This window comes from Melozone crissalis, unplaced genomic scaffold (genome assembly GCF_028551555.1).
Source record: "Melozone crissalis strain CALT ecotype California unplaced genomic scaffold, PUWL_Pcris_2 ptg000006l_1, whole genome shotgun sequence".
Classification (NCBI taxonomy): Eukaryota; Metazoa; Chordata; class Aves; order Passeriformes; family Passerellidae; genus Melozone; species Melozone crissalis.
Genome location: NW_026535784.1, coordinates 5,301,675 through 5,320,331, shown reverse-complemented (window position 1 = coordinate 5,320,331; position 18,657 = coordinate 5,301,675). Strand labels below are relative to the sequence as shown.

General features: G+C 41.3%; 1 protein-coding gene across 2 annotated transcripts in view; it reads right to left on the bottom strand.

The window, feature by feature from the left end:
• Window positions 1-12,741: 12,741 nt before the first annotated feature.
• The window catches only part of SEL1L3 (SEL1L family member 3), a 33,575-nt gene continuing 27,659 nt past the window's right edge, over window positions 12,742-18,657 (bottom strand). For both annotated transcript variants that reach the window (XM_054294341.1, XM_054294344.1), the window contains exons 20-24: window positions 18,117-18,226; window positions 16,739-16,866; window positions 14,926-15,028; window positions 14,759-14,831; window positions 12,742-13,969 (exon numbers count right to left, since the gene is read on the bottom strand). In XM_054294341.1, coding sequence (XP_054150316.1) covers window positions 13,860-13,969; window positions 14,759-14,831; window positions 14,926-15,028; window positions 16,739-16,866; window positions 18,117-18,226 — 524 coding nt within the window. In that variant the 3' untranslated portion in view covers window positions 12,742-13,859. The remainder of the gene's footprint in view (window positions 13,970-14,758; window positions 14,832-14,925; window positions 15,029-16,738; window positions 16,867-18,116; window positions 18,227-18,657) is intronic.

The following is an 18,657-nucleotide window of genomic DNA, read 5'->3' as shown; positions in this document are numbered from 1 at the left end:
TGGATCTCAAATGGTTGCCAGCTTGAAGGCTGGCTCTGGTGCTGCTGCATAGTACAAACAAATGATATTGACTCTTGTTTCTTGCTTACTGCTCTTATATAATCTGAAAAGATATTGTTCAAGATACCTATGAGTGCAATTTCCTTGTCTTCCTCAAAGAGTGTGCTGGAACAGTCTCAAACATATCCCAGCAGAGTGGGATGCATATGGCTGCTCCCACCCTCAAGGTGCAGAGCATCCTTTGCCTGTGATTGAGGACAGGTAAGACACAAGGAGTGTTTCTTAATAAAAATGACAGCACGATGGCTCAAACCACAGCCTTCTGTGCTGGAAGTGGAAAGAAGCTGAGTCTGAGTATATCCTGGGGAAATCTACTTAGCTGCCTTTGACCAGGCTGGGCATGTCCTCACTGCCCTCAGAGCTGACACTTCTATTCATGGACAGGGGAAAGAAGAAATCCCAAGCAGTTCATTGTGTCTCAGGTGGGACCCCATCTCTGCCTTCAGCCCTTTGTGCCTGTGACAGCTCTTCTTCCTTCCCCTCAAACACAGCAACACTGCTAAAGCAAGGAACCCCCAAGCTGATGTTCACCCAGCTTGGGAAAAGGAGGGCAGGGAACGATGTTTTTTTTTGTCTCCTCCCTCTATCACATTGCAAGCTTGGGTTGCTGGGGATTGAGGAATCACAGAGCAGGAGTGGGGCTGGAGGAACAGAGCTCCAAAGCAGGCCAGGACTCTCGGGGGTGGGATGATGTGGGATTGATGCTGGGGCTGAGTGGCTGGCTGGACCTGATGGTTGAATGACTGCATGTGCATGGCAGCAGGCAGAGAGCGCTTTGCATTCATCAGCAGCAATTTCAACACTATCTTGAAACACAGGGAAAGGAATGAGATTTTCTTCCCTTGGAGTAAAACAAAATGCCTGGTGAGCCAAGCAAGGCATCCTAAGCCCAGATGCATGGAGTGGCAGTCCTTCTCTAAGAACCTCATGGTTATGGATGTGATGGAGCAGCTCCAGCCCAGCCGTCCTAGTCAGGGGACCACCAGCCATGGATTCACAATCTCAGCAAAGCCCTATATAAGATGGGCTCAAAGCATTTGCTGAGGTGCTGTGGGAAAGCAGCTCAGTGTTGAGGGGCACCCCATCCCAGGGGGCTCATCTGGGGCTCTGCCAGGGGACGGAGGGAGGGAGGGAGGGAGGGATGAGACCCTCCATCCACTGCACCTGGGCTGGGCACACACATGGAGGGCTGTGCGCAGGAAATTCAGGTGGGTGCACTTAGAACAGATGTTGGCAGCTGAAGGATGACCCATGAGGGAAAGTAACCAGAGTATGATCAGTGGCTATAAAACTGAGATATTACAGAAAGGAAAATAACAGTTGAAACCAGTTACTTGAAAAAGTGTCCAAGAGATTAATCTGTGGATCATTCAAGGTCAGCATTAGTCCCTTCAGATAATGAGAGATCTGGTTCTTGGTGAATTTGGAGATCCTGATCAAGTGGTCTTCTTCTGTTGCAATGACCTGTCCTGTGATGGATACAAATATTGCCTGAGAGCTCCACAAAGAGTCTTCCTCAATTAGCAAAACAAACTTCTTACCAAGTCATATTCAGCTGCCCCTCTTGGAGATGAGTCAAAGGGGTAATACCCGACAGGCAGGTTTTAGTGCTTTTATGATGTCTTGACCACGTGTAACAGGTGATTTGAATAAATTACATTGAGGCACAGCTTAGTGTAAAGCTTTTGGGCTTTCTTACACCATGTGCATCAGCACCTTGCCAGGGAGGCTTGTCACACCATACACAGGCAGGAATGTTTGAAGCTACATTTACTCAGCCTTTGTCACTTTTAATTAAAACCCAGTCTCAGGACACCCCATTGGGTAACTTTTGGGCAAGAGTAATTAACAAGATTTTTGGTCAATGAAAATGTTCCCACAGAGACACTATAGATATTGTCACAGAAGGTGTTTTGGGTGTCAAAATCTCAAGCTGGTAGGAGCTGGAAGGACCACTCAGGCAGAGCATCCACAAAGGCAAAACAAAACCCTGGGTGCATGAGGGCGCTTGTAGGGCAGTGAAGACTCAAATGATGCAGCAGGATACAGGAGACAGGTCTGCTTTTTGGGGTTGTCCCCATACTCACCCCATCAACCTGGTGGAGTTGTTGGGTCTTGAGGACACCCTGGTTCTTGGGGTTTGGACACCAGGGCTTGGGGCTGGCTCAGACACAGGGCAGAATGTAGACAGAGATCAGTGGGGGCTCCTCCCTCTTTTGCTCAGTCACAGATCTAAGCCAAAATGTCAAATACATGGGTTTTACAAAATGCTCTGTTTGTCATTTATTGCTTTCACATCAGATTTAGCATTTAAAAGGCTTAGCAAGGGAGACTGGATGGCAGAATTCCTGTAGCATACGTAGAGCATTTTCAATGAAGCAAACTCTGGTTAATGGAGAATATCACAGAGCTGAGAATGGATTTCACATCTCACTGGTAGAAAGGGCCATTCCAGCACCATCTGTTGACACATCCTGGCAATTCTCCTAGTTGCAAATCCCAAAGGAATTTAAAATTTCCTCACCTGGGCCAGGTGCCTTGCTCACCTCAGGAGGAGGCATTGACCTCAGCCTCTGCAGGGCACAATTTTCAAGGCCTGCCTATGCCTGAATGTGCATGCTGTATGATGGGCAGTAGGATAACTGGTGCTGGGTAAGATATCACAAGCAGTCAAAATTGTTGTTTATTTTTTTATGATCACATGTGTTTCCATACATGGAGATGAGAAAATTAGGTAGAAATGAAAAATAATGAAGTAGCCTCCAAAATGCTACTTTGTATCTATTGGATTACAAACAAATGCCGTTCAAGATGGGCTGGAAAACTTTTTTCCCACTGAAAGTTTCAAGCAGCTTTTCAGCTCAAAAAGGATGAGAAAAATTGCTCTAGAAAAATAAAGTATCTGAAACAGCTAAATCAAGGTTCCTGGGGCACATCTGGGGAAGCTTGAAAGCAAAATAAAGGGATTGAAAACAGCTGAAAAGTGACTGAAGACAAACAACCTTTGCTAGGGGCAGTCAGATTTAGGCTTGCTGGAATGAGACAGGAACAGCACTGTATTTGTGTGCCTGAAGTTTTGCTTGTGGTGGGCAGGGTTGGTCCTGGAGACACATGGTCTAAAACTGTGGCTGTTTAATGAGCAGGTAAATGTTCAATTTTTTTATACTTTGGTGCCTGTTACTTGGTTTGAATCCACAGTATTATAACAGGAAGGAAAAAGGTTTCTATTCAGAGTACTTTGTTGAACCAGAGGAGATGTGGGGGAAGGAATTTTTTTCTTGGGGATGTCAGAAATATTGTGAAGGATGTACTCATTGAGGATCTTTTTGTTGATTTTTATTGTAGCAGTTATTCTTTCCTTTCTCTTCCCCAGTCATGAGTTAACTTGTGTGGAGGTTTTAAATGCAGTCAGAACTTGCTCTGTTGGCTGTGGGGTGGGTGTGATGGGAAAATACGTGTTGATTATTTATTATGTCTGTAGGAGAGAAAAAAGTCTAGTCTTTCTGCAAAAATATCCCATTTCCATCAGAAACTGTCCTGCTGGGTTTGTATGATATTTCATCTGATGTCAAAGGAATAGTCTAATTCTTCACCTTTTTTTGTTGGTGGCACACAAATCCTGAGGATACTGTTATGTGTGCTCCTAGCAAACAGAGGACTTGAAGGAGGATACTGAGAGAATGGTTCTATGAATCTAATGGAGGTAAAATAAATTTGTATTGGGATGTAGATTACACACCTCATTAATTTAGGCCATCTGTGCCAATAAATGTATATTGGGGTGGACTTCCCTTCAGTGGTTGAGATTTATGCTGGGGCTGGTGACACAAAAACTATGGAAAAACATGGAAAATTTACAGGGTACAAGCAGCAGACCCCAGTCCAGCCATGTCCTGGACCAGTCATGGATGTTCAAAGTCTGAGCTTGCTGCTCAACATCAGCAATCTGACATGGCTTGTGAACTCAAGCTGGGTTCAAGAACTGTCAGTCTGGACTTCACCCATTGATGTTGGCTGAAAGGGGACTATTATCTCCCCACTAAAGAGTAGAGATCAACTTACTAATGCCATCTGGGATAATCCATGCAAGGATGAATCACTCCTGGACTACTTTGCCTTCTGCTGCACAGACATTTCCAGGAGAATATTCTAAGCCCTTCTGTGCTGCTATAAACAAAGTCACTGTAATTATCAGAGAAATGCAATGAAGACCAAGAGAACTGCTCTTCTCTTTCTGTATAGAAAAGTGATAGGGACTGTAAAATCCTCCAGAATACTCTCAAGACTCCAGTGACTGTGGGGTTTGGGATTTTTTTTATGTGTCCCTTTCCCTTTTCTTTTTCCATTGCTTTCATTTATTTATCATTCACAGTCAAACAAAAATTGCTTTCTTTTACAGCTTCCCTCAATTTAAAGCACAAAACTCTGGTTTTGTTTGTTGTGCTGGTTCTGGCTGAGTTAATTTTCTTTACAGTAGCTAGTATGGAGTCATATTTTGGATTTTTGCAGAAAATAGTGTTGACAATATGGAAATGTTTGTGTTATTGCCAAGCAGTGCCTACACAGTGTAAAAGCCTTTTCTGCCCCTCACCCCATCCCACCAGTGAGGAACCTGGGAGTGCACAATGAGCTGAGAGGTGACACAGCTGGGACACTGACCCCAGCTGACTCAAGGGGGAATCCATCATGCTGAGCACATGGAGCTGGGCAAAGGAGGAAAGGGAGACATTTGGAGTGATGATGTTTGTCTTTCCAAGTCACTGTGCGTCGTAGCTCTGCTGTCCTGGGGTGTCTGAGCACCTCCCTGCCCAAGGGAGCATTGAAAGCATTCCTTGTTTTGCTTTGCCTGTGTGCAGGGCTTTTGCTTTACCTGTTAAACTGTCTTTATCTCAATACACAACTATCCTCAGTGTCATTCTTCCAATTTCCTCCTCCCATCCTGGAGGAGTGCATGTGAATGAGTGGCTTAGCTGCTGGGGTTAAGGAGATCAAGGGTGAGATAAATATCTAAGATAGTTTGCATCAATTATTCTTTAGTGAAGTAGCATTATTTTGTGTATCTTCAAAAACTACATCTTGAAATTCTTTCTCCTAGGCATGTATTTGTTAACACCAGTGCAACCATTTAAATGTTTCAAAGAAAACACTTTAATTGGAGTAAGTAAAAGAATTAATTGCAGGTATTTATATATTTGCAGAAGAGGTCTTTATTAAACTCTCATTATCATCCCTTCAAATAGTTCTGGAATTAGATGAGACAGGGGTAGATATCTAAATCTACAAGGCGCAGGGAAGAAATCTAAATTTCTGCTTTCATCTGCAAGTGGTGGTTGGGTAGTGGGTACCTGGAGAATTCAAATGTTATGGTTTTTATAGGCAGACTTATGGCCATAAAAATCATTTACTGCATCAAAAAAGAATCTAAATATTCCTGGAATAACGGCATGGGGGCACAATGTAAATAGGCAGGGGATGAGGCAGGGGTTTGTGAGGTAATTCAATCAGAAAGAAAGTACCAAACTGTCATATGGGGTAGCAAAGCTTTCTTGGAACAGTGCATAGGTATTTTTTTAATTGAAATGCTGAACAAGGTGGTTTCTATCTCTCATATCAGCAACAGAGTGTAACCAACTCTGTCATGCACTATCCCTCAGTGGGGCTGATAGTATCCAAGCACCAGGGATGTCCTGTGCATTGGCACCGGATGTTTGAGATATGAAAATGAGGCTTTTTATCTCCTTTTAACACTGTAAAAGCACAGAGGGTATGTTTGCAGAGCACACTAAAGCAGGGTAGAAGATAGGAGAGATCTAAAAACAGGCTGAGCAGCAAAGCTGCTGCCAGACAGCCTCTGGCTCCGGGCACCAAGGGCTCACACAGGGACTTGCCGTGGTTATCTCTGCATGGCTGTCACTCCTCGGGTGGGTTTTGGCCTCTGTAAGGACGTGCTTTTAATCAGTGTAGATAACCACTTTTAATCTTCTTAATTTAAATTGGTTATCTGAAGAATGTGGCAATTACTCTAGGCCTTGGAATATTTGGATTCATGTCTCTAAGCTATGGCAGCTTCTCAGGTCAGAAAACCACCTCTTAAATATTGGCCTACTAGTGCTTCTGAAGGCTGCTGGTGATATTATAAAAACTTGATGGGAGTCACACAGCTGAGCAGTAAAGACTTAAAAAGATCTAGAGGAAAAATTTCTGATCAGAGAGTTGGAAGAGACCAGAATTGTTTGGTTATCTGGTCCAACCTCCCTGCTCAGGCAGGATTACTCTAGAGCACATGGCACAGGGTTGCATCTAGGCAGTTCTTGAATATTTCCAGTGACAGAGACTCTAAGACCTCTCTAGGCAACCTGCTCCAGTGCTCTGTCACTCACACAATGGATTCTTCCTCATGTTCAGGTGGAACTTCCTGTGCATCGGTTTCTGCCTGTTTCCTCTTGTCCTGTTGCTTGGCCCCCCTGAGCAGAGCCTGGCTCCATGCTCCTGCCACCCTCCCTCAGGTACTGACAGACATTGATGAGCTCCCCTCCCAGCTGTGTCTTCTCAAGGCTGAACAGGTCCAGCTCCCTCAGCCTGTCCTCACAACAGAGCTGTTCCAGTCCCTTCAGCATCTTTGTCACCCTCCTCTGGGCCTGTTCCAGCAGCTCCGTGTCTCTCTGGTCCTGAGGAGCCCAGAACTGGACACAGAACTCCAGATGAGCTTCACCAGGGCTGAGTAGAGGGGCAGGATCACCTCCCTCAGCCTGCTGGCAATGCTCTCCCTGATGCGCCCCAGGGTACCACTGGCCCTCCTGGCCACAAGGGCACTGCTGGCTCATGGACACTTGGTGTCCACCAGGTCCTTCTTTGCAGAGCTGCTTTCCAGCAGTTTGGCCCCAAGCATGTGCTGGTCCCTGAGGTTTTTCTTCCCCAGGTGCAGGACCCTGTATTTGTCTTTGTTGAATTTTAGATGGTTCTTCTCTGCTCAACTCTCCAACCTGTTGAGGTGAGAGACAGTGTCAAAAGCCTTGCTGAAGTTGAGGTAGAAAACATCCACTGCTTTTCCCCTCATCCATCCAGGAAGTTGTTTCATCAAAGGAGGCAAGCAGGTTGGCCAAGCATGATTTATTGTTACTGAGTCCATGCTGACTATTCCTGATCACCTCTGTGTCATCCATGTGGATAGACATCCTCCAGAATAGAGGTGCTCCCTCATTTCTTCAGGGATTGAGGTAGAGGCTAACTGGCTGGTAGTTCCTGGGTCCTCCTCCTTGCCATTTTTGAAGACTGGGGTGACATTTACTTTCTTGCAGTCCTCAGACACCTCTCCTGATCTCCATGACCTTTCAAAGATGATCACAGGAGGCCTTGCTATGGTGTCTGCCAGCTCTCCCAGCACTCATGGATACATCCATCCTTCCTGGTCTCAGTCCTATGTACTCTAAAAATATCCCTGTATTCATTCAGCGTGGCCCAACCCTGCTTCCATCTCAAGTATGTTTTCTGCTCACACTTGAGTAAGGACAGGAGTTCTATAAACACAGGTGCCTTCACACCTTTGCCTGACTTCTTGCTCATTGAGAGGCACTGTTCTTGAGTTTGGAGGAAGTCATCCTTAGCTATCAACCAGCTCTTTTGAATCCCTTTTTCCTACAGTGCCTGTTTCCATGGCATTCTTCCAAGAACATCCCTGAAGAGGCAAAAGTTAGCTCTCCTGAAGCCCATAGTTGCAATCGTGCTTCCTGCCCTGTTTCCTCCTTGTCTGGTGCTGAACTCCAACGCTCATGGTCACTGCAGCCAAGGCTGCCCCCAGCCTTCACATCTCCAGCCTTGGAGGCCTTCCCTGTGTGTTAGGCTGGGGTTGAGAAGCCCACTATTCCTTATGGGAGCTCCTCTACCTGTGTCAGGAAGCTGTTATCACTGCTGTCCAGGAAATTCCTGGATGGGCTGTTTGTGCTCCGCTCTGCTGCTTCTCCAGCTGATGTCAGTGTAGTTAAACTCACTCACAGGCACTAGTGTCTGTGATTTTGAGACTACTTACAGCTGCCAGTAAAATGCCTCACCCACTTCCTTCTGATCAGGCTACCTGGCCCTCTGTGACTTCTCATATGTGTTTAATGAACTGGCCTAGAGCTTTCTGCATTGGAGTAGGTGTATCTGGGTTTCCCCTGCTGGCATTGTAACCAACTGAACTGCAAAGGTTAACTTGTTTTCTGGGACTAGTGTACTGTATTTAACTCAAATTATACTGGAAAGGTTATCCTTGTGCAGCTGGAGCTGGCTTGGAAGAGCAATGCAGGACTGATGAGAGATGGAAGCCTTTAAACCTTGTCAGCTGGGTAGGACACAAGACAGAGCTGATACGGGACAAGGAAGTGGGGACAGTGTTACTGCCACTACTAACTCTGCAGAGGAGAAGGGAAAAACTACAATTTGGTCTTCATGAAACAAGACAAAACATGAGTGGAGACACTAATTTCTCATTCCAGCAAGTCAGTACTGGTGTTTTTTGTAAAGACTGTCAGGTGTTCTACAAACACAGGCTGAGCACACTTAAGAAAGCAAGCCTTCAAAACAGCTCTGGCCATGCTAGGGCTGCTGGAAGGCTCACACTGATAAACAGGCTGGTGAAATTGTAAGGACTAATCTCAGTCATTGCTTGGGGGTGGAATGGAGCCTTTTATGGCCTGTAAGAGAGGCAAAGAGTCTTGGTTCATCTGCACAACTAAACTGAACAAGGTCTGGAGGATATGCTTGGGCACTGGGTTATGATTATCTTACCTATTTGGGGGTGTGCTGCTTGACCTAGCTCAAGCCCATTTGAGAAGAATCCTCCTAGACAATGGCTGGGCACCATTTGGGAGTTTTACGGACCAAGACTTGTCCAAGAAGCACCAGATGAGATAAATGGGCTCACAGGAGAAGTTTAACTCATCACAACCAGACAGCAGAGCCTGGCCTTGGTTAGTTTATCATTACTAGTCTATCCAGGGAGATTTGCTTATAACTTGCACTATCACTATTTCTGTGTAAATCAATTTCTCAGCACATGCTGTAATGCACAGACAGATAATGCCAAGCAGGTATCTCAGTTCCTGCCTTGGCTGACTATCAAAAAAAGGGTGCTAGGTTTGCTAATGGACTTGTGCTTTTCCCTGCTCACCTGGCATAACCGATAAGAGCAAATAGCAATGCTAGGCATTAGGAGATATCTAGACAGTTCATGAGTGATTAAGGAGAGGTCAGTGTGGACAAATGAAAGAAACAACAGAAATCAAAAAATGCAGACTGGGGAGGGAAGGAAGGTCAAGGAATACATTAACAGAAAGATCCCTGAACAGTTATAAACAAAGCTGTTGTAGCCAGTTTTCTTCTAAGGGATTATTTAGATGCCCAAAGGTGGATGCGTATCTGATAGCACTTGTCAAATAACTCAAGTCCCTTAAGTCAACAGGTACTCAGCACTGTTGGTGCAATTTCAGTTTGGAACATCAGTGCCTTAGAATATCTGATCTGCTGCAGGTGATTTGGCTTCTGTTTGGTTGTAGGTTTTGGGTTTTTTTCCTTGCTTACTGTAACTGTTACAAAAGTATATACTGTAATAATGCAAGTATCTTTTCCATTCCATTTGGGTTGCTCATGTCTCCTTATCTGGTCTGATTTTCTAATTAGCTATAGACTCACTTTCCTTATTGCAAATATAATGAAGTCTCCTGGCACAGGAATTAGATATTTAGCTAAATGATGAGGCTGTGATGCATTTCCTATACACCTGTATTCCAGATGCTGCTGAGGTTGCAGCATCTTTATTTACAATATTCTGTTGATTATTTAGTAATTGTTCTTGTCACCTACTTCTTAGAAGACAGCATAAGAAATTGCTCCATGCTCAGATTCCCTTTGATATTCTTTAGTTTTCTTACCCTTCGGCTTTTTCTTAGAAAAAATCCAGCCTTTTCTTTTTGCTCTCTTCCTACATCCCAGTCTTTTAATAGAGTTCACACATTTATGGGAGGAAGATGAGACTCTATGGATGGAGTTCCTCTGCCAAAGCTTATTCAAGTTGTTTCATGCCTTTGTGCTGTCTTTCATTCAGGATAAGGGTCAACAGCCAGTGCTAAACGTCATAGTCCATTAGTCAATGAGGACAGCTTACACAGACAAGAATCTGTTATAAATCAATTATCTTCACAGATAATCCATGTTTCACATGTGGTTTTTAAACATCATCTATGCTCTTCCAGTTCAAATGGGAATACAAAAATACCAGCAAGGGGTATGCTTATAATATGTAATCAGTATATCAGGATTAATTCACAAGTGTTCCCTCTATCACTAAATATTGACATTGATATTGCAAGGTATTAATATAGAACTTTAAGTCTGTCCTCATGCTTATTTATTGGGATGTATCTTCTGGGAAGCAACACCATGCACCCATGGTCAGTCACCCCCATATGGATGCCCCCCACATTTGGTGCTGTCCTGCTACTACCCTAGCGTGTGATTCAGAACTGAGTAAACTTCTCAGCATAGATGCAAATCTTTCATAACTGGTCTGAATTGTTTTCTTCATAAAGCTGTAGTTGGTAACTACTCAGAACTGCTCAACATTGAGCAGTTTTTAAATTATTTTTCTTAGCCTATCTTCACCTATTTGATTCTCCCTTCTTCCCACAGCACTTTGATACATTGCAGGCAGCAACCTCTCTCCTCTGTCACTTTCTGTAACACACAAATCCATTTACTTGGTGTAAACTGTATTCATTTTAGATAATTTGGCACCTACTTTGTAAATAACCCTTCTGAAATTCTTTCTTGTCCATAATGTATTTGCTAGAGATGATTCTGAGCAGAACCAAGGGAGAAGAAAAATGGTCAGCACTTACCCTGCCTTATGCATGACCTGTGTTGTTCAGATGGCTGGACTTCTATCAATTGTGTACAGGCAAACTATATAGAGCAGTTCAGCTCTACAACTGTGATTTATTATTTCCTTATTCCCACCCTGAACACTCAACATGGGCTGCAGAAACTATAAACTTCAGTGATCATGTTTCAATTTATGAAAAATAATTATTGATGCAGCAACTCTTTTTCCCTTCTCTCCCTGCTTTCATTGTGGGTGTAGCAAACTATGTAGCTGCTTTGTGTAAATAACCATTCTCTTTCTCACTGGGAATTGGTTGATTCTCTAGGTTGTCAATAGCCCTCTGGCTTTTATAAGAAGTGAAGGACAACAATGTGACTAATATTATTTTAGCCTTCAGGATTGCCAGTTTATTGTGAAGAGCTGCTTATCTTAAAATACTTTGGTAGAACTTCTGATGTAATAGGTAACAATAAACAAAGATGGAACTACTAACTGCTGGCATCATGAAATATATTGCAGCTTCAGCAATTGCCTTCTGAAATATAGATGTTGGATTGTTTCTGGCAGAACTCTTCAAATTAGTTAATGACTAGAGTTCAGAACATGGGCTTTAGTGAGGAAAACAGAGTGAGCTGGAGTGCTAACACTTAACTCTGACCTGTGTTTACACAATCTAAACCACTGCTGATTGGAGAACTCCCAGATTGCAACACATGGGCTGCAATCACGCCAGCACTGACAAACTCCTATGGGATTAGTATTTCACCAGGGGCTTTGGTTTTGCTACATGTGACATTTGTAGCAAAATACACCTTTAATGTGTAGCTAACTATAAGCAAGAATTGCCTTACGCAGGCCCAAATAGTATTTTGTGAACATCTAACTGTGCATGCCATTTGCTACCTAACCTAACACTGTGCCTGTGTTGTGACATTTGTCTGCTTGTCTTCAAGGGCTACACTTGACTTTCTGCAGTGCTTCTGGGTTTACCATCTAAACCTGCTCCAGTTTTAATACAGCTGCACAGTCTTCTTCTATTAGGTGACAAAAATACAATTGAGAGGGCTCTTGAAATAGCCACAACTTTGTGTTAAGGAATTTGATATACGCAAATTTAGCTGCACAAGTTTTTGCAACTCAAAACAGACTCAAAAATAACAGGGAGCATTTGCAATGGATATCAAATACACATAATCTAACCCCAGTGAGTACAACAGTTTAGTATGTAAAAGTCAAGCTCCCTTCTCACACATTAAAATACCTGCCTATACATAGAAAGAACAAAATCTGTATCTACAACTGTACTAAGAACAAAAAGTATTCTTTGCACAGTTCTTGATCAAATAAATGAAAAACTTGGTAACATGACACACAATTTACTTTCACAGAGGGAGGGGGAGGAGCTTCAACATCTTCATTTTTATCCCATGACTTGTCAAGGGAGCTGCTGCCTCAAAGCATCAACTCTTCTCTCAACACTTTTGAATTTTCAGTTTTCTGCAGTTGAAATATGCCTTGATGATATGTATGCATAGACATTTATATATAAAAAACCTCTCTTGAAGGTCAAAGATTTTTTTTGCTTTTAAATCATTCTTTTCTTACTGAAACCTCCTAAACTTTGTTCTTTTGTTTTGAAAAACAAAGCAAAATATTCCAGGTTTGCTCTGTGAGAAGACTGTATTCCTCAAAGAAAGAGAAAGCTGATTGTTGCATTTGAAGCTAAGAAAACAGACATGTAAATAATGATCTTGAGAGATTGCAACAGCAAGACAGTATTTCATCCAAGAGGTGGCTTAAAAGAAATTCCTTCACATACAGGCTGAATTAAAAAAATATTTTTATTTACAAGAGTAAATAATGTAGTGCAAGGCAAGTGGATTTAACCCTCAATAATGCATAGATTGATGCAATTTATAGACTGAGATCTACATCATTTTGCAGAGGTGACTGCACACCTGCTGTAAAGGTTAGACCCTTCCTACAGCCACTTTACAGAGAACATTAAATCAGACAGAAGGTATTTGCACTCCATAAATGTTATCTGTATGTCCCATCCAACATTTATCAAATACACTGTCACTTAAATATGTCTTTTAGAGTCATTACAGAACATGAAATAAATCCTTGCCAGTGTTATCTACAGAAGAATACAAAAATAATTTTTTTTTCACTTTGTGTCACCTGATCACACTTGAATATTCTTTTATTTTTTCACTGGGGAGCTCCTTTCTCTAATCAGTGGCTCTTGGCAGGAAGAGAAACATTTTGTTGTGTCCACCAGAAAATGTGGATGCTTGTAAAACTGTGACTAAAAGTCAGCAATAACTAATATGTTATGAAGATATTGCAAATATTCCTGGTGCTTTTTCTTTCAAAACAAAACACTTTTCACATTGAAAAATCAGCATGGAATATAAAATGCCAAAAACCACATTTTTACTATTGCATATACTGGAGTCCTGACAGGTTTCCATGGAACTTGGAAAGTATTGGTGACTGGGTTTCGCTTTTACGTAATTTCAGTGATTCAGACTTGGAAAACTTTGCTAATTTCACCAATAAATAAGCTCAAATGCAGTAAAAGCAATTTAGTAAGAGATTAGACATGTAAGTAAAACCTCACTAAAACCTGTGGGATGTTTGCTTATTTTTCAATTAGGCACAGACTTTGCAGGCTTCCTTCCAAGTCCTTCCATGACATACAGTACGATCATGTGTTGGGTATAGTGAGATAATCTGCATCATCTGTTTGGAGTTAAATAAATTATAGGGATGGTTTTCCTCTGTAGTGGAGAAGTCAGATCAGTGAACTTCCCTACAACTTCAGCTGTTGGACTGCATTATTAATGCCATGTACAGGGTTGGTTGCCAGTTCTTAGATTCGTAGTTGTTCATATCCTGTCTTCCCAATGGATGTCAACCTTAAGACAACTGCACTTCAGCTGGTGACTAGAGGACTCTGAGGGTTTGACTCCTGCTGTGATAAATCATTTGAAAGAGTAGGTTCATCTTGCTGTACTGCTCTGGTAGCATCCTCACTGTCATTCCCTAAGGAGGAAGGGACATCATGTGAGAATGGTTCTGATCTTCTTCCAGGAGAATTAAAAGCTTCAGAAGAATGTCAAAAGAAATTATGTAAGAAAACTCCACTGTGTCTAGGAAGTCTATTAGTCAATATTTAAATATTACACGGATGTAAAATTACATATAAAGATAATATTCAAAGGTTTGGAAATACTGGAAGAAGATCTATAACTATATACTTCATAAATTTATTGCATGATTCTAAGTTACATAAATTAATAACTAGTAGGAAAAGAAAGCAGGATTTCCCAATTATTATGACAGGTTCTGTAACTCCTGACTGAATGCATTTGCTGATTCTGTTACAGGTGTTAAGAGTCTGAACTGACTCTTACTAAGTTACTCAGATGTACCAGCTCTTGGAACCCCATTTTTTCTCCCACCTTGCGTCTCAAGAGATCCAATCCTATGAAACAGGAAACACACTTTGACTACATATTGCAGAGACTAGGCAGGGAATCAAAGTCATATCATTACTGTAACAGTATTGCATGTTGAGAGATGGGGAATAATCACATGCAGTTAGGGCTTTTATTAAGAATCTCCTTTAGCAAGAGAAGTTCCTTAGTAACCAACAGGGTTTTTTTGCTTTGCTTCATCTACTCCTTTTTAATGATCAAAAAAATGACTTATGTGTTAAAGAAGCTCAGAGGCACTTCTATAAAATCAAGACTTCTGGTTTCATTTTTGAAGGTTTTACTGACCTAAAAAGATCACTCCTCTTTCATCAGTTTTACTATGCCACATACTTACCAGACAAGGACTGAAAAGACTGCACTGCAAATGCAACAAGAATCGATAAAAGAAAGGTTCCCATGAAGTAGATCTGTGACAATAATTCAAAAAATATAGTTAGAGCAGTGCAAAGCCAAGCTAAAGTTCCAAATGAGCTGTGCATGTAATAAAGGGGCAATACATACCAGAGTAGAGTGTAAAACATTGTTCCAGAGAACTCTCATGTAAAAATAAAGCAATGCTAATGAACATGGGCTAATTGTTTCTTGGTTACTATTATTCCAGCACCTACAACAAGAAGATAAAAACAACTTATTAGTCCTCCTCCACTGTTTTGTGCCATCAATCATCTGGGCCTCTCAAATGGGTTTGCAGAACCAGTGAATCAGAAAAAGAAATGAATATCATCATCACTATCTCACAGATGGTGAAGTAAAAATTCAGAAAGATACCAGCTTAAACCTATTAAGCACAGAATACCTTACCCTAGAAATGTGTCTTTTTATTTTCTTACTAGTCAACAATGGGTCTAAGCATCCAGGCTACACTTTCAAAGCAGTCACAGAACAAGCTCTGAGTAATGTGACTCAACAGCAGAAGGACTTGATTTAAAATTAGATGTACAAAATTTAGTTGCCTACACAGAACACTGGTGCCAAAAGTCCTTTAGAGACAATGCTGTCTAATAGAATGAAGTCAGAGCTTGAAGAGTGTTTTAGGTGACTAGCACAAGGTACCCACCTCCTGTGGGGTGAGCTGAGCAGCTTTCTTATTTCTATCAAGTAGGACTTTACCTACCAGGGGAGTTTAGACAGTTAAATCACAGGCATCTATTTGAAGCTTCAATTGATTCTTTTCTACAAAGCTAAGGAAAGAGTGACGACATGTATATATATATATATATATATATATATACACCTTTTCTACATAAATTTTGTTATAAATATACATATAATTTAGTTATAAAGTCATAGACTGTGTATATGTATATATATAAAAAATACAGAAAAGTATTTGGACAAAATTGTATGATGATGGGAAAACCCTTCAGCACTGTCAACTCTGGAATTACTCTCACAGCAAAGCAGGTGATTCAGCCCAAGTGAAGGCAGAATTCAGACTCAAGCTCACAACCCCAGATGGTCCAGAACCCCAATGTATCTGACTAACAGTTTCATGTCCACTGGAAGCAGTTTAGGGTACAAGTTCAGTCTAACTGCAGTGAAGAACAATTTCAGCAGATTGTTGTTGAAGAGACAAATGAGCTTTCAACGTTGGTGTCATCTCCACCTTTCTGGGTTCACTGAGTGGCAAAACAGATGATAAAGCACACATTCATCATTCACAGCCTCATGTATTGAGCATTAGCTCCTGCTTCTTCAAATATTTGAATGGCAATTCCACAAATTCACCAAATATTGTGTAAGCTTCACATTCCCACTGTGCCTTCCAACACCTGTTGCTTTACCTGGGTAAAGGAAACCCAAGTTCTGTACTGGAACCAGAGGACACCAGGTGGTTTGTCCATGAATAGTGCTGGCACAGGTCATTCAGGCAGCAGACCTGTAACATTCTCAGATATCCAATATTCTGTGCCACCATATTTGGACATATTTGCAGAATCAATAGGGAGGATTGCTGTTATCCCAGTTACATATTTTTAAGTTCTGTATTAAATTATGCTACATTTAAAATTCAACTACTGGTTTGGACTGCATACAAATCACCAGTGCCCAATTTAGGAACTGAAATATATTGAACTAGAAAAGACCTCCTGCATTATTGAATCCAGTCCCTACTATTTCAGGTAACCACATATAATCAGGTAAAAACTGAAATATAATTAGGGAATTTAAGAATTTTAAGTATGTTGACCGTAACCTGCCTTAAATCACAAAAGTGAACAAAGTTAATAATTACAGGAGGTGCTGTCCTCCAGAGTAAATGTTACTCACGTGGAAAACCAGAAGATGCTGATTAAGGGTAAAAAAGACTCACCTGTAATAGAGCTCCTGAAGAAGTGATGTATTACTAGAATGCAATGCTTGATCAATTTCCAAGTGATCCAGAATGTAGGAAGGTATGGAGTTGCCCTCTTCCATGACAAGGGCCAAATTGAAGAAACCCTAACAGGGAAAAAACACACACCTTTGAAACATTAAATTTTCATATTCATGTATTTAAGCACCAAGTATCTGTCTTCCCTAAATTTGTTAGCATAATGTGATATTCACTGAATAATTATGAGAGCCTTTTCTCCTAACCATACACTCAAGTACTGAAAATGCCAAAGAAACATTCAGATGTTGTGACACTCTTTTCTAAGCTCATATCTTTTTCCAGATGGTTTCTTTCTTATTTTGAATTGCTCTTTAAGTCCATTCACCATACCAAACCGACATTTTTTTCTCCTAGGGAAATACAGAGTGAAAGCAGAAATGGATTTCTATTCTGTTACTGTTCCATTCCCCTTCACATAGCTCCACGATCAACAGAATCTGAGTCGTGAAATTGAGAGCAGAAATTTCCTCAGACAATTTAAGTCCTTAATCTTATGGTTTTGCTTATTTGGGCAAGTCTTAGGCAACCCTGTGTCTCTTCGGAGTCATGAAGATGAACACACATGACACATTTTACAGGATTCCCTATCACTTTGATTTTCATACTTTAAAGTAACTATTTATGCATCTCTTCTTTCCTTTGCTAGTTTAGCAGTAATGTTTTATCCTAATAACCTCAAAACAAAACCCACCCATACCTTTGACAAGTTCATATACAATACCCCATCTGGGGATATTGCCATAGGGACAGGGAGAACAGAATATTGCACCCAGCACACTCCTGTTCTCTCCTGTGAACAGGAAACTCAGTGGTGAAACACTGCATGTCTTTGGTAATGTGACATGGTGTATTCTTTAATTATAAAGCATTTTAAGATGAAACCTCTATTAGGGAACAAAATTCACCCTGGGATTCACTTGGTATAATATACCAAGGGAAATGGGCTAGTCTTCTTTTTTTTATCATAAAATGGGAGAGGATAGGACTGGAATACAACTCAGCAGTCTATTCATTCTTCCTCTTGCAATAGCAAAAATACTGAGGTCACAACTAAGTCAATTGCATCAAGGTAAGGTAGCACCAAATTAGGCCACTTACCTTTAGCTTACAAAGCCTAATTCTAAGACCATTAATCTATGCTAAGTTTATCTTCTATTATGAAACAGCAACTACTGACTCACAAGGTATTTTGAAATAATTGTAATCTATTCTAGCAGGTTTCTTTGGTGCAGATGAGGCCAAGCAGAAGAACCAGTCCTAGCTCAATTCTCTGATTGTTCCACACTCTGGTGTTTTGCCATAAGTGCAGACCCACCTGTGAATCCCCCTCCAAGGCAGCCTGGGCATACATCCTCATGGACAGCTCCAAGTCTCTAGACTGGTTCTGGTAGCCATAGTAGTAAAAATCTCCCATCTTCAAATAAGCTGTGGAGGAAATCAGCAGAAGATCATTTAGATTAGTTGCAGCAATAGAATTACCCAACTATTAATGTGATGGAGAAATTAACAGTAATTCTGTTTAAAGCACAATACTAAAAGGCAAATGTACACTTTCTCTCTGGTTGTCTCTGCGGCCACTTTATATCAGCCTCCCACTGAAAATAATTATGCTTGATGAAATCTCTCTTGTTTTCTTTAATGAATTTAATAAATGACATTGCTTTTACAAAATCTGAGGCTTGAGAGTCTTTATATTTCATTCCTTCTTCACTTGCTGAATCTGTCTTTGGACAACCTGAAGCCTTATTTAGTCAGATTAGCCCTACTAAACTGATGAAACTTAAAATCATGTCATCTATGTGTTTGCTCTGTACCTGACACTATGGTGGCTGAACCTTTCCCAAAAGTTAGAAAAT